This window comes from Felis catus, chromosome E3 (genome assembly GCF_018350175.1).
Source record: "Felis catus isolate Fca126 chromosome E3, F.catus_Fca126_mat1.0, whole genome shotgun sequence".
In the NCBI taxonomy this organism is placed as follows: domain Eukaryota; kingdom Metazoa; phylum Chordata; class Mammalia; order Carnivora; family Felidae; genus Felis; species Felis catus.
The window spans coordinates 2,041,421-2,056,626 of NC_058383.1; the positions used below are offsets into that span (position 1 = coordinate 2,041,421).

Consider the following 15,206-nt stretch of genomic DNA (forward strand, 5'->3'; position numbering starts at 1 on the left):
ACCTTCCTTGGGCCCAGAGACCCCCACACTATTTATTTATTTGTTTGTTTGTTTTTAATGTTTATTTTTGACAGACAGCATGAGTGAGGGAGGGGCAGAGAGAGAGAGGGAGACACAGAATCCGAAGCGGGCTCCAGGCTCAGAGCTGTCCGCACAGAGCCCGACGCGGGGCTCGAACCCACAGACCACGAGATCATGACCCGAGCTGAAGTCGGACGCCCAACCGACAGAGCCGCCCAGGCGCCCCAGACCCCCACACTTAATGTTATTGCTGGCTCACAGTTTAGGGCACTGGGGCTGCTGGCCCTGTACCCATGGCTGATGTCTGGGTGTATCGCGTCTGGATGTGCAGTCATGAGCCACACCCTGTGGGCGTCTGAGGGAGGGAAGAACAGAGAACACTGAGCAGACAGCGGATGGAAGCCAGGAAGGAGTGGATGTGTTGCCTCATTTCTCACTCCCGGCAACCCTGTCAAATAGGTTCCTCGCCACAGAGTGATAACGCAGGGGCAGAGCTCATCCCGGCCGTGTCATGCCTGCGGCTGGTGGCCCGGGCCCGAGCCTGTTCCCATCCCCATCCTGGGCCGGAAGCAAGGGAGCTCTTCCCTGGTGCTGTGTGCCAGCCTGTCCAGGGAGCGTGAGACCTGCCCTACAACCTTCCTAAATAGTGGCTGGGCTCCTGTAAATGAGGAGCTCTTCCCCCTTACTAGGATCCACTTGACTCACATCTGGAGCAGCTCCGGGCGTCCCCACCTACGGGCGGGGACGCCTGGCAGGTCCCAGGCCACGCGGAGCCCTGCGCCTGGAGTTGCCTGGTAGACCACACCATCGCACAAGTGCAGCTTCTCCAGGAGAGGAAGGGCTGGAGACAGAGGGCTCCCCCCCACCCCTCCTGCAGAGCCTGACTCGGTGGCTGTTGACTTTTCTCAGCGAGGTCCTCCCTGCCTGTGCCATTTCAGACCGCGACCCCAGTCCACGTCCCCGCCCGAGTGGCTGTGTATTGAACAATCTTGAATGATCTTGTCTATCGTCTTCCTGCCCCCCGCGGTCCATAGGTTCCCTCAGTGCAGGGATGCTAGTCTCTATGTGCCCAGTAAACATAGCAGGTGCGCAGTAGGGAACAGATGGACAGACGGCCTCCCTGAGGCCAAGGGTTCAGTCGCCGTCGACTGCCGGGCTTGCTGGGTCTCCGGCCTCCTGCTCTCGCTGGGTTCCCTGACGAGCCGTGCCCACCCCACCGTGCCGATCCTGGAGCGTTCTTCAAGTCCAACCCACGTTCTTTTAAAATTGCAGTCAAATTCACGCGACAAAACTCAGCATTTTCAAGTGTGCAACACTGTGGCATTGGGTACACTGATGTTGTGCATCCACACTGCTGTGTGGTTCCAGAACATGTCATTTCCCCTAAAGGAGGTGCTGAGCCCCGGGCTTGGTCCTCCAGCGGGTCTCTGCCCTTTTTTACAGACGGACTCAGGGCGTGTGCCTGTGGGTCTGTCCCCGCCGTGGCTTGGGACAGGACAGCATGCTCTATTATGCTGGGTACAGTGCACCACTCTCAGGCCACCTTCTGTGGCTCACTCGCTGGTGAACGGGCACGTGTGTGGCCACCGCGAGTGGTGCTGCTGTGAACATCTGTGTGCAGGTGTTCGTTTAAGCCTCTGTTTGCGGTTCTCTGGGGTCGTAAAACCTAGGAGCGGATCTGCGGAAAACAAGGCAATCCTGTGTCTAACTTCCTGGGAAATCATCGTCCCATCTTCCCTCACGGCCGCACCGTTCCAGGTGGCCACCGTCAGTCTCTGTCCGCTCCCGTGGGCTCAGTCCAGTGACCTCTGCTGTGAAAGACTTCTTGACGCCCTGTCCCTTCCCCAGCAGGCTGAGCACCGTGTCAGGAGCACTGGGGGCCATGGGGGGGGACGACAGCCGGAGAATACACAGTGGACACGTCGGTGTAAGACGGGTCGGGTGGAGGCAGAGACGGGAAGAGAGTAAAGCTGGTGAACAGGGCAGAGCACAGCGCGGTGATGTGAGCTCAGGCTGTGGTGGGGGCTCTGCACGTGGGCACCCCACCACATCCGGGGGGGACACCCCCTGCCTGCCTGCTTCCTCGCCTGTCTGAGGAGGCTCTGCTCGGCCAACCCGGGAGACCCTCCGCATTGCGGGGTCACGGCTGGCTCAGAGCAGACGGGGAGGAAAAGGAGAGGAGAGCATGGTTGCTGGGGAAGGAAAGGAATCAGAGCCGGAAGAAAGAACATTCTGGAAAGGACGGAGCTTGGGTATTGATGAGAAACAAACGAGGTACCCTCAGTACTCAGTCCGCTGCGTCCATCACTCGGCCTTTATTTTCATGGACCGGGATTCACGGGGCGGCCCCTGAAATCACGTCCTCTCCTCTCTCACTCACCGTTTAGATGAGAAGGTGCTGCGGATGCCTGAGGTCACCTTCACCCTCCCCAGCGCCACGTGGCAGAGCAGCCCGGGCCCCCGCAGGACCCCGCTCGCGCCCCGGGACATCCGAGGTCAGTGCCTGCCCCGCCCCCACCTGCGGATCGCCCTGTCCCTGCGCACGCGCACCCTGTGGCCGCTCGCCACAGGCCCCTGCCACACGCTCAGCAGCCAGGCTTGCCCGGTGGCTACTTAGTGGGACAGCCGGCACAGGCCTAGATCGTGAGCGAAACCACACCACCCTGGTGTTTTCATCCCAAAACTGCAGTGCTGTTTCGTTTAACTGATAGTTAAGCAAGACAACCTTCCAGGAAAGTTGTGCTCATTTTGCACACTCGCCCCCGGTATCGCGAGTGCGTTTTATCGTAACGTGGCTGGGCCTGGACATTAATCGCAAAACACGAGACACGGTTTTGCCAGCCTGCCCGTCCCCCCACCCCCACTTCCTCTGTTCCTGGGTCTTGAAGCCACGGATGCTGAATCTCGGAGGCGAGTTGAGCCGCGTCAGCCTCCGCGTTCACGTAATCCTCAGCCCAACCCGCGAATGGCTTGTGTTGCCTGAACCCTTTCTGGGAACAGGAAAGTCTCTCTGGCCGCGTTGGCACCATTTTCTCACCCCCCCCCCCCCCCGAGCCAACGCACAGCCAAGTCGTCGGGAAGGATGGCTCTCCGTCAACAATAGGCCGAAAGCCACCAGGGAGAGAAGGGCTTCCTCGGGCCCAACTTTAGTCCCCCTACCTGGACCTTTCACCTGCTCCCTGCTGCTACTGTGTCCGAGCAGGTTAAGACCTTCCCATCATTATGCCCTTCTTTTCGAGGGCTCTCGGGGCCTGTGTTTGCTGGCTGTGTCCTTGGGGCCAGAAGCTCCCAGACCAGAGCAGGCTGAGTAATGGCCGGTGGTACAGGCCAGTTTAAACGGCAGTCTTTAAACGGGAGGGGTGGGAGGCGTTCCCCGAGGGCTGTCCCATCCTAACTGCACGTGTCCCTGGCGGCGAGCAGGTAGCTCAGGGAGGTCCTGGCGACGGGCCTGCGTTACCAGAGCGTGTGGGGAGGTGGAGCCCCAGGTTAGGGAGGCACAGTCCCACGGGGCCCAGAAGGGGCCGGGCATGGGCGGAGCTGAAGGAGGGGGAGTGCCCGCGTGGGTCCCTGACCGAGGGTGGCCAGTGGGCGGGGCATCCGTACCGGGCAGGGACCCAGCCATCGGGACTCTGGCTTCGCTGGAGTCGGCCTTGACCACGGGCTAAAGTCTCCCCACCCCTCCAGGGTCTACAGAGAGCGGAAGCCGACGCCACAGTCCGGTGCCCCCCAGCACCCCCTGCAAGCACCGGGGCAGCACCAAGAGGCCAAGGAGGCCACAGTGAGGAGGTCAGCGGGCAGGCCCGGCACACGGGGGAAGGCCAGAGAGGCTGGCCCCAGACCCAGGGCTCTCTCTGCCTCAGAGGTGGATTCGAGAGACGAGGCCCCGGCAGGGACCAGCCAGCCCCAGCGTCCCCCGGCCCTTTGCAATCGGCGGGTGCCTCACCAGCCACCTTCGGAGGAAGGGCCACTGACGGAACTTCAGAACCCTTCTCGAGGACACCGCGTGGGGAGCCTCAGGCATCTTTTGGGTCATTCCCAGTTGTGGGTGCTTTTCCCAGGATCGCTCCACCCCAGAGTTTCTGCCCTGGGAGAATGCTTTCGCTCTTCACCTGATTGGGTGAGGCCCACCCACGCCGTGGTGGACCTTCTGCCGAACTCCTTATTGATGTAAATGCTAATCTCACCTGAAAAACACCTTCATAGCACTGTGCGTGCTGGTGTTTGACCCATCACCTAGGTACTGTGGCCCGGGCAACTTGACGCACAGAATTAACCCTCACACCTCACGAGCCTTGGCCGGCGGGCAGGGTGACACTGCCCACGTATATGTAGGCTCCGGAATAAACCAGCGTCGGGGAAGCACGAGAACATCCTGCATTCCCGTGACCCACCCGTCCCCTCACTGTGTTCTGACGTCCCTGTCCACACCCCATTGTGTGGAGGACACTGTGGAGGACGGCTGGGATGAGGCAGCTTTGCAGGGTACGTGGAAGCAGCCGCGTAAACTGGGGACGCAGAAACCAAGGTCCTAACTTTTCATCAAGACAGAAAGACAAGGTCACAGGGAGCCTGAGCGCCGTCCGTGAGCTGCGTCGCCACCTTCCCTGGCTGTGCTTTTGGCACCTGCTGTGGTTCCCGGGCCCGTGCCCGCATCTCAGGCTCTCGGGGGCACCCCTGCAGGACGTGGGGACCAAAGCCCCCTCCCCCACGGCGGGAGCCACCCCCGGGTGAAGCAGCAGGTGGAGCCAGGGAGTCGGCCTGTCGCACATCAGGGGCGGGAGGTGTGGGTGGTGGTGTGGCCTCGTGGCCCGGGTGGGCAGCCGGGTGCCTCGGACTCACATGTGTCCGGCACATGCCGAACACCCCGTCAATGTGCCGGCTGGACGCCACGGCCGGGCCCCCTCTTGGCGTAAGACCGCTGTCGGGGAGGACGTGCTAGGGGCTTTGTTGAAGCCGTGCTGTCCTTTCTGGGCCTTCTGGAGGACGGTGGGGAGGTCGGTCCCATTTGTCTTGAGGAGCCGTGCTGCCTGCTCTGTGCAGACCTGCCGCGGGCACTGTCTGATGCCCGTGTCCCTCACCGGGGGAGAGGCTGAGCCTGGGGGGCAAGGAGACTTCTGTTCTCCTGCCTTGGTCCCAGATCCTGGGTAGGGCAGGAATTACTGGTTGTCCCCTGTATCTGCTCGCTTTCCGCCATGATAATAGAACCCCCAATTTTTAGCTAGTCACACGGCTCCCAAAATAAAGGACCGTATCTCCCAGCCTGCTTTGCAGCTGCCTGTGGCCATGTGACTAAGTTCTGACCAATGGCATATAAGCCAGAAGCAGCTGCTTCCAGGAGTCTCTAGCACAAAGGATAATTAGCATGCTCCTCATGCCTCTTTTCTTCACTTCCTGGAATCCTACTACCTGAAATCTGAATGTGATGGCTGGAACCCCGGCCACCATTTTGAGGCCACGAGGACAAAGGCCATGCCTTGAGGAGGATGGAGTGGGAAGCTGGAAGGAGCCTTGGTGTACAAGGCGCAGGGATGCTTCTCAGCCTTGTTACATCCTATCCCCAGATTTTAATTTGAGAGAGAAATGAATGCCTATCTGAAGCCTCTGCGGTTTGGTACCCCTCATCTTAACTGATAGATGGGGGGCGGAGCCCAGGCAGTTGGCAAGTAGTGGCTGGAGAAGTCTCTGGTACTTTTGTGGAGCGACAGCAGGAAATTAGAAATGGCAGTATGGGGGCGCCTGGGTGGCGCAGTCGGTTAAGTGTCCGACTTCAGCCAGGTCACGATCTCGCGGTCTGTGAGTTCGAGCCCCGCGTCAGGCTCTGGGCTGATGGCTCAGAGCCTGGAGCCTGCTTCCGATTCTGTGTCTCTCTCTCTCTCTGCCCCTCCCCCGTTCATGCTCTCGCTCTCTCTCTGTCCCAAAAATAAATAAAAAAAAGTTGAAAAAAAAAATTAAAAAAAAAGAAATGGCAGTATGATGGGACAAGCCGTGGGGGTCAGGTATGGCCCGCAAACTGATCCTTGGCTGGTGGGAGAGTACAGGAGAAACTCCCAATCTTTTTATACCCCGTCTTGAGCTGGGTGAAAAAGTTGGCCACAAGGATCTCTGGTGGATCTCGGGGGTGGGGTGCTTTGCAAGGAGGCTCTGGACTGACCCATGCACCTGAGAGAGGGCTGAGGACACACTTACATCTGGGAGGGGGGCGGTCCCAGCCCCATGGGGGGTATATTAGGGGTCTCCAGCAAAACAGAACTACTGGGATGTGTGTGTGTGTGTGTGTGTGTGTGTGTGTGTGTGTGTGTGTGTGTGTGGATATTTAGGGAACTGGCTCATCCGATCAGGAAGGCTGGCAAGTCCAGAATCTGTGGGCTGGGCCAGCAGGCAGGAGACCCAGCGAGGGGCCTGGGTGCAGAAATCCCTCTTGCTCAGGGAAGGTCAGCCTTTTGTTTTATTCGGGCCTTCAGAGGATTGGATGAAGCTGCCCCACATTATGAAGGGTCATCTCTTGACTCACTGTCTACTGATTTAAATGTTAATCTCACCCCAAAACACCGCCACAGAAACATCCAGAATAATGTGTGACTGCATATCTGGGTGCCGTGGCCCAGCCAGGTAGACACATAGCATCGGTAATCCCGGGGGGCATACCCAAGGGCCGGAGAGCCCAACACAGGACCAGGAAGACCCAGGGTGGAGAGGTTCATGCCCCCTCTGTGCCAGCCACCATGACACCGAGCTCGGGATCGACCCAGGTGGCTGGAACTGGGGGAGGACCTTGAATTTGACCCAGTTTGAACCCAGAATGACTGAGGAAAATTACACAGGCATCTGAGTAGTACACAAGGGTCCTCTTTGGGCGCGTCGGAGGTCACGCGACTGTGGAATTGGCACCTGTGACCTGAAGACCACACTGGGATCTCACCGCTTAAAAAAGAGAAACCTGTGTAAAACGAGCGATAGAAACATCCTCCCCAACCTCGTGCCACCTCGGAGGTAAGTCCTCTTTAATGATTGGGTGCGTGCTCTTCCCGGTTTCCCCGCAAAATAACCCAAATTAAAAAGCGTCTTGGCTTACTTGGCTTACTCACAAGACGACGGCACGGGCGGCTTCCTTGGGAGGTGACACCACGGGGTGGGGAGGACGGGCCACCATGGGAGAGCACCACCGTGGCGCAGCTCAGGCAGCGGGAAGAAGAGTCTGCTGGGACCCCGGAATCAACCCCCCAGGGCCCGTGGGGGGTTCCTGGGGGCACCGGCCCTGCGTTAGGCTGTGTTTGCAAGCAGGCCAACCCTCCTGGCCTATCCCCAGCAGGGGAGGAGCCCCAGGGAAGGGAATGGAAATTCTGGTGCGGAACTCAGACCAAAGTGCATTTCAGCCCCCTTGGATCTGTCCACAGGCTGCGGCTGAGCCGGGCCTGGGGGCCACAGGCATCTGGGACAAAGCCATCCTTCACACACACTCAGGTATGCACATGTGTGTGCACACATACCCACTTGTGCACACACCCACACACACCTGCACACCGCTCGCTCACCTCCCTGCTGTCGCCCACGCTGGCCTCGGTGCTTGGAACCTTTCTGCTTCTGGTCCTCACCCAAGAGCCTCCTTTCCTTCCCTGAAGGGCCAGGTACTCAGAGCGTCCTCTGTCCCCGCACCAACCCACCAGGTGACGACTGCCTTTCTGCACGTGTCCGCACTGCTGCCCCTTCGGCACCTGGGACCAGGCCCTGCCGGACGGGTCTGTGTCCTGCCTGGCCCAGAGCAGGTGCCTGGGGATGGCTGCGGAATGAGCGGATGAGTGATGGGCGGGTGCGGGCGCTGCACTGACGGCCGGAGGCGCGGAGCCCGGGCCCTGGCCTGCGGCATCCGTGTGCAGTGGGAGCCCGCGGGGTGCACCGTGAGCCGTGCCGGTGTGCACACGCATACTGTGGCCAGCCGAGGGGACGCGGGCGCTGAAACTAACAGGATGTCCAACAAGGGTGCGGGAAGCTTTGCCCAGCACCTAGCCTCATTGCAAGCCTCTGTCACCGGCCTGCGGCCCAGGGAGGTGTAGCACCGGCTTGATTACTCACCTTCGGTGGCTGAGCTGGGATTTGAGCCCAGGGTGTGCGGCCTCCTCCCTTGTCGCCCCCGGAAGCCAGGCGGGATATGCCGGGCAACAGGGAGTCACAGCATGTTCGTGAGCAGGGGACAAACCCGACTGTGTCTCACCATTGCCTCGTGCCTGGTGCCTCGCATCTGCTCGGCGAAGGTGGGCTGAAAGCTGATGGGTGAGGGATGAGAATGTTGGAGAAAGAGTCCTTCAATGTTACAAAACCTTGTGAGACTCTGGTCGATGTATATGTGTGTATCTGCATGCTTACGTGTCCACACTCGCCCGTACGTGTTTCATGGAACAGCCTCGGAAGGAAATCCTGGAAACAGGTCACAGTGAGGGACTTGAGGGGGCAAGTAGGCAGGACACCCCTGTCCATTGTAAACGTTTTCTACCTATTTGGATTTTTACCCTGTTCCTGCATGACTTAATGTGGAAAAAAAAAAAAAAAGGAATTATTTTAAAACCAGTGGTAGTTCCATTATACCCTGGTGTGGGCAGCTCTCTGAAATATACCAACTGAGAGAAAAAGGTTCAGAACAGTAAGTATAATATGCATTTATGTCTATTTGGCGACAATTATATAACGTATGCAAATGTGGTAGATGGGAATGATTCCTTGCAGAATTCCCAAGCCACAAAGACAAAACCTGGAGCTGTGTTTGCAAAGCCAGAGCCGCTGGTCAGAGGCGTCACGGGGCTGGGAGGAAGTGCCGGGACTTACCCCTCGCAAAGGACTCTTTGTTCCACAGACAGATCCGCCCCAAGTTTCTGGGGCTGGTAAGTCCTCAGAGCCCCTGTCAGGGCCACGTGTGCACCTGCGTGAGCGTGCGCTGCGTGAGGAGCAGGCCGGCCGGGGTCTGTTCCACGGGGCCCCCTCCCGGGAAGGGAGGGAGCTTGGGGCTGCCCGCGACTAAGCCGCCCTCCCTGGAAGGTCGGCTCTGAGGCCCAGAGGGTCAGCTTTCTCCTCTGCCTGCAGCTGGAGGTCCAGATCGTGCCGGGTACCAGGTGGGGAAGGGAGGAAACCTGGAATCCGGTGAGGGGGGGGCATAAAGAGGGGCAGGACGGAGCCCCGGGCAGGCACGGATGCCCCGAGGTCCGGTGCAGACAGACCCCCCCGCCCCATGGATCAAATAGATGAAGGAATTAAGTCATTCAGGAAGTAGTTTACCCCCTGCCTAAGCCCTTAGTGACTCCTCTCTCTCCAGCCCCGCCGGTCCCCCTGCTTACTCTTTGGACACTTGTGGATTTATCCAGCACCGACCACGTGGCAGGCACTAGATGCACAGGACGCAGCTGCCACTGGGCAGACACGGGCCGAGCCGACCCTCATGGAGCCCACGTTCTAAAGAAGGTGGGGCGGAGAATGAATGGCAAGCGCTCTGATGAAAACGAGCCGCAGGGGCAGAGTGCTGGGGGAGAGGCTGGTCAAGGAAGGCCTCCTGGAGGAGGTGCAGCCTAGGTGGAGAGCGGAGCACCGGGCAAAGGCCCTGGAGCAGACTGGTGGTGTTGGCTCTGATAAGGTAATTCCGTAAACATCAGAACCCCGAGCTGGACTTGGGAGGTGCTATGGCCTCAATGCTGGTGTCCCCCTAAAATTCATATTTTGAAATCCTGACCCCCAGCGATGATGGTATTGGGAGGTGGGGCCTCTGGGAGGTGCTTAGGTCACGAGGGAGGAGCCCTCAATGGTTGGGACCAGTGCCTTTACAGAAGAGGCTCCAGGGAGCTCCCCGGTCCTCTCCGCCATGTGGGGACACGACGAGAGGGCGCTGGCCGCGAACTGGGAAGAGGGCCTTCCCCAGAATGTGGCCACGCGGCACCTTGATCTTGGACGCCCAGCCTGGAGGACTGTGCGTAACACACGTCTGTTGTTTATAAGCGCCCTGGTCTGCGGGATCGTGTTATAGGAGCCCGAATGGACTAAGCTAGGAAAGCAGCAAAGAGGGCCCCGGGCAGAGACGTGAGCGTTCCGGCAACTCTAAGAGAACCAGCAGGTCCTGTCGAGGCCTGGAGCCTGACAGAGGGCACATGAAGACTTCTGAATGGCCCCGCCTGCCTGCAGCGTGGACGCTGCCCAGTGACTCGCCCGGGGTCCTGGCGTCTTGTACGGGGCAGAGGCTGGATCTGCCAACGATGGGGCCTGGCTGGAAACAGCCCGTGCTCACTACTGTGTTGTTCCGAGGCTTTGTTGCGAGAGGAGAGGGATGTGGGGGAGCACGTCTCCGACCCGGAGACAGATGGGCAGGGAAGGAGAGCCCGTTGGGGAGCGTCCTGCAGAAGAGGGGCACACAGTCTGGGTGGCCCAGAGGAGCGAGCTGGGAGGTGTGCAAGCAGGGACCGGCACCTCATACGGGTGACGGAAGCCACGGGGTGGCAGGGCGTTTGACATCCCTCTGGCTTCCTCCTGAGAGCCGGTGGGCACCCACTCCCTGAGCTGGCTTGCCCTTTCTGATTTTGCACACATTAGCCTGTGTGGAGACCATGAGGGCTCGGGTACAACTCAGACGGGGACTTCCCTCCCTCCAGGGGTCCCCAGCCTTCCTGTCCACACCCCAGGGTAGCCCTTAGCAGGTGGAGTTGGGGGCTGGGTTTCACCCTTCCAGCGCTCCTCAGACTCTGTGAGCTAGAACCAGGAACCCCTAGCCTCGGCCCTCCAGGGTCCCCTTTCCTTCTCTGCTGCCTCTTGAATGAAATGTAGCCTCTGTGGCATCTGTCCCGTATTGGTGATCGCAGCGACCAGGAGGGTGAAGCTGAAGGTGAAAGAGAGGGTTTGCCAGGACCCGGTCTGGGGTGAGGTGCATCGGGCTTGGCAGACCCCTAGGGTGCTGGCAGCCTCTGACATCACTTTCCATGGTCCCGTCTCCAGCCAGCACCTCTTTCTCCAAGTTCAAGACGCAGGCATCCTCCTGTCTCCCCAACAGCTATGCTGTGCGGCAGGTGTTTCTGGCTGTGCACGCTCAAAGCCAAGTTCACAGCATTTGTGCCCCCAGATGTTCCTCAGCATCTCCTACCTCTGGTGCAGCGTACCCTTGACTCCTCTGCCCCCTCCCTCCATCAGCCAGTCCCAAGCCTACCCTCTTCCCCCAGCCTCTCTCCCACACCACCCTGCAGTCAGGACCCCGCAGAGCCTCCCAGCTGGTCTCCCTGCACACACCCTCTCTCTCATATGCATAGCCACTGCAGGAGGTGAGGGTTCTTGCTTCCAGCGTCATACAGGTAAGGCCACGGAGTCAGGGAGGTTGGAAGACCCACCGTGGTCACACAGGTGCTAGGAAACGGCCCCAGCATCCAGAGCCGGGCCCCTACCATCCCGGGATTGGCCCACACCACCCAGTAAGACACGGGAACAAAACAGTGCGACGAGACTGGGGTGGGGCTGAGGGCGCTTGCACGCAGGATGAACCAGGACTCCTGGGGCCGCTCTCAGATCTTGTGGCCTGCAAAGATACAGGTTGAATCTGTGACTCATGCCTCTGCTTTGTTTTATTTCTCCTCCCTGGTGCTCACACCCATCCAGCACCCTGGAGCACTCAGAATCTCCCTGATGCCTCTATCTATCACAGGCAGTTGACATTTCCTGGCCAAGCCACAGTTACTTTTCTCTTTTCTCTGTAGCCACGCTGGTTATGAAACCAGAAAGAGTTGCAGGCAGCATGGGACGCCGGGATAGCTAAGACGAAAACACGGACACCGAGCCTGGCTGTCAGCCTGGGGAGGCTGCTGCCTGTGCACGGGGGTCCGGGGTCCACGAAGGTGGGCCATGGCCGGTCAAGTTGCTGTGGAGACAGACAGCTGGGGTCCAGCAGCCTGAAGGCAGCCAGGGCCTAGAAGAGGGGGAGATGAAGGTCCTCTCCAGGGCGGAGCCGGCCTGCTCACAGATCCCCCTGGGCTGGGGGGGCTGGAGCGGAGGCCGTTGCTGGTTCTGGAGCCCCGCCTTTGCTTCTGGTCCTGACTCTGCCTCTTACACCGCTGTGTGTCTTTGGATAGTTGGTTCACTTCTCTGGGCCTCTGCCATCTCGTCTGGGAACAAGGAGAGAATGTGTGGCTATCTCAGCGAGGGCAGGTGCACAGCTAAGGGGAGAACTGGGCGGAGGGTTGGTTTTTTATGTTTTTTTTTTTTTTTTAAATTGAGGTGAAACTGACATGAGATAAAAATCAACCAATTTAAAGGGAACACCTCAGTGGTATTTAGCACATTCACGGTGTTTTGCGACCATGACCTCTCGCTCGATGTGGCACATTTCACCTCAAAAGGGGACTTGGCGACATTATGGTCTTGCTCCCCCTCTCTCCTCCCCATCAAGGGAATGGGTGGTCTCATCTCAGCCTGAGTCCTGGCACTCCCTGCGTGGTCTTGGAGTTGTTCAAGTTCCCAGGAAGGCTTTGGTAGCGTGAGATTGTGGTTCCTGGGCACCTAAATGTCTAGGTAATTCAGACGAACCTTTTCCAAGCCCCCCAGATGCAGGCAACTCACAGGAACACTCTTTAAAATTGCACCACACCTTATCCTGGTGAAAGGTCTGAGAAGTCTGGCTGTAATTAAACCTTTGAAATTTTATTTCCTGTCTCCTGCTCCTATCTGGCCGGGGAACACTTTTATCTCATCCAGGGGGGTACCCTACAGCCCTCTCTGCAGGCCACCATTTCAGGACGTCGTTTGGGAATTGCTGGCCCAGAGGAAACATTAATTGAGCACCTCTGAATGCTTTCATTTAAATCTTCATTATGTACCCCTTCTTCCTAAGGAGGAAAATCTTGGCTGGGGAGAAAACTACATTTGAAAAGATTTTCAAAATGAAGCCACAGCGTATATAGGACAACATTTATCCTGTTGAATGCAGAGTTTTATGAATTTTGACCAACACAGTCCAGGAACCACCAGCACCACCATCAAGATAAAGAGTGGTTTCATCAGCCCTGAAACCTCCCTCTGCCCCTCCGTACTCAGCCCTTCCTACAACCGCTCCCCCAGGAAGGACCTGTCATTCTCGTTTTGCCTTGTCCAGAATGTCCTCTAAATGGAATCACGCAGGATACAGTCTTGAGGCTGGCTCAACGCGGAGCGCACCTCAGGTTCACCTGTGTTGCTACGCCAGTTGGTGTTCACTGCTGAGTTAGTGTCCCGATGTACAGACGTCCTACAGTCTGTCTGTTCGTTTGCCAGTTGAAGGAGTCTTGGGTGCTTTCCAGTTTTTGGCAATTATGGATAAGCCACTAAAAATACTTGCATTCAGGCTTCTGTGCAAATGTCAGCCTCCATCTCTCTTAGGCGAATACCCGGGAGTGTGTGTGTTGGTTTGCTTGGTAAAGTTACAGTTAACTTTTTACAAACCCGCCAAACTGTTTTCCAAGGGGCTATGCCATTTTGCATTCCTACCAGCAATGTAGGAGGGCTCCAGCCGCGCGCACTCTTCATCGGCACTAGGTTTCGCCAGTTTTTAAACATTTACTGTAACCATTCTTATAAATGTTTCAAGGGAAATAACGTTTTAAAACAGTTCATTCTATAATTTTTCAGAAATACTGTTATGGGCTTTAAAAGGACATGTGGGAGTACTAAACCCCAGGACCTCAGATATGACCTTATTTGAAGACAGGATCTTTGCAAAGGAAATCAAGTTAAAAGGAGGTCTTGAGGGTGGCCCTCGTGCAGTGTGGCTCCGCCCTTACAAAAGAGGAAATGTGGACACAGAGATAGAAGGAAGTAATGTGAACACACACACAGAAGACGGCCAGCAAGCCCACAAGCGAGGCCCCAGACAGAGTCGCCTCCCAGCCTTGAAGGAAGCAGCCCCTTGGCCTCCCAGCCTCCAGAACTGAGAGAGATTGCATTTCTGTCGTTTATGCCTCGTGGCCTGTGGTACTCTGTTATGACAGGCTGAGCAAAATGATGCGCACACAAAACAACACAGGCGAAACACGTATCTTAAGTCTTGAATCCTGTTCGTAAAATGACCTATCCATCACCTGTCACCAGCTTAAGAACTGGAATGTCACCACTGTCTTCCCAGCTCCCTGTGTGCCCCTGCCCCATGTGCACCTGCCCCAGCCATTCCACCCTGTGTGCACCTGCCCCGGCCATCCCTCCCCGTGTGCACCTGCCCTGGCCATCCCTCCCCGTGTGCACCTGTCCTGGCCATCCCTCCCCGTGTGCACCTGCCCCGGCCATTCCACCCTGTGTGCACCTGCCCCGGCCATCCCTCCCTGGGTGCACCTGCCCCGTGCCATCCCACCCTGTGTGCACTTGCCCTCTGCCATCCTTCCCTGTGCCAGCACGGCCTGCCTGCTGAAGGGGACCTCTTTCCCAGGGAGTGGAGTGAAGGGGACTTAGGGAAAAGGAGACTGTGGAGAGAGACCACCCACTGCTTTGAGGTGTTAGCTGAGGAATCGATAGCTGGAATGGGCAAAGGATACTGATTTTATTTTTGTGTCTATGCCGGGAGAGGCCTGACCGCGGTTAATCTGATGCAAAGGAGCGGTTGGGGTCCTTGTTTGCTTGCCGTCCCTCCTGCTAAAAGCTCGGGGAGGGCAGGGCCCTTCTGTGTCTCAGGACTCAGCAGGTGGAGACTCCGTAGTGACTGACTGCTGGGCAAGAAGAGAGTGAAGACAGAGCCTCCCCTTGGAAGGCAGTCCGCTGTGAAACCATCACTGGTGGAAACGTCCTGTGGATGGTGGCGGAGGCTGCGGAATAGCGTGAACGTACTTCCCGCCGCTGATCTGTACACTTAAAAACGGCTAAGATGGTCAACCCTGTTACGTACATATTACCTCCGTTAAGGAAAAGCCATGGATACAAAGAGCAAGGATCGCGAGCGCTCGCTATGCAGTGGGCATCTCACGGGGCGCTTCGCACCTGCCTGCAAGGTGAAGTCACCACCCTCTCCGACAAACCTGGGGACAACCCAGGAGAGGCTCGGTCACTCGCCCAAGGCCCCGGCCGGAGATGCTCTGCAGGCGGAGGAGGTCGCGAAGGAGCCGATAGACAGCAGGCGTTCCGTAAGCACAGGTTAGTGGCGCCGCGCGGGGCCCTCCCACCGCCCCCTGCGCACGCCGCGCGCCCACCCGCTGGAGGCGGGGCCAACGCCGCCG

General features: G+C 58.1%; 1 protein-coding gene and 2 long non-coding RNA genes across 4 annotated transcripts in view; 2 read left to right on the forward strand and 1 right to left on the reverse strand.

Annotated features, from left to right (window-relative positions):
• LOC101091832 (kinesin-like protein KIF19) overlaps nucleotides 1-5,279 on the forward strand; it is a 44,089-nt gene extending 38,810 nt beyond the window's left edge. For both annotated transcript variants that reach the window (XM_045048072.1, XM_045048073.1), the window contains exons 19-20: nucleotides 2,409-2,516; nucleotides 3,706-5,279. In XM_045048072.1, the coding sequence (XP_044904007.1) occupies nucleotides 2,409-2,516; nucleotides 3,706-3,803 (206 nt within the window). In that variant the 3' untranslated portion in view covers nucleotides 3,804-5,279. The remainder of the gene's footprint in view (nucleotides 1-2,408; nucleotides 2,517-3,705) is intronic.
• A 706-nt stretch (nucleotides 5,280-5,985) lies between these two features.
• LOC123382590 lies at nucleotides 5,986-8,549 on the forward strand. The gene is made up of 2 exons (XR_006591177.1): nucleotides 5,986-7,011; nucleotides 7,416-8,549. It is a non-coding gene; the product is annotated as an uncharacterized LOC123382590 (long non-coding RNA).
• Nucleotides 8,550-14,517: 5,968 nt separating this feature from the next.
• Nucleotides 14,518-15,168, reverse strand: LOC109495082. Its single transcript, XR_002738954.2, has 2 exons — nucleotides 14,971-15,168; nucleotides 14,518-14,867 (listed from the first exon to the last, which is right to left on the reverse strand). It is a non-coding gene; the product is annotated as an uncharacterized LOC109495082 (long non-coding RNA).
• Nucleotides 15,169-15,206: the final 38 nt, after the last annotated feature.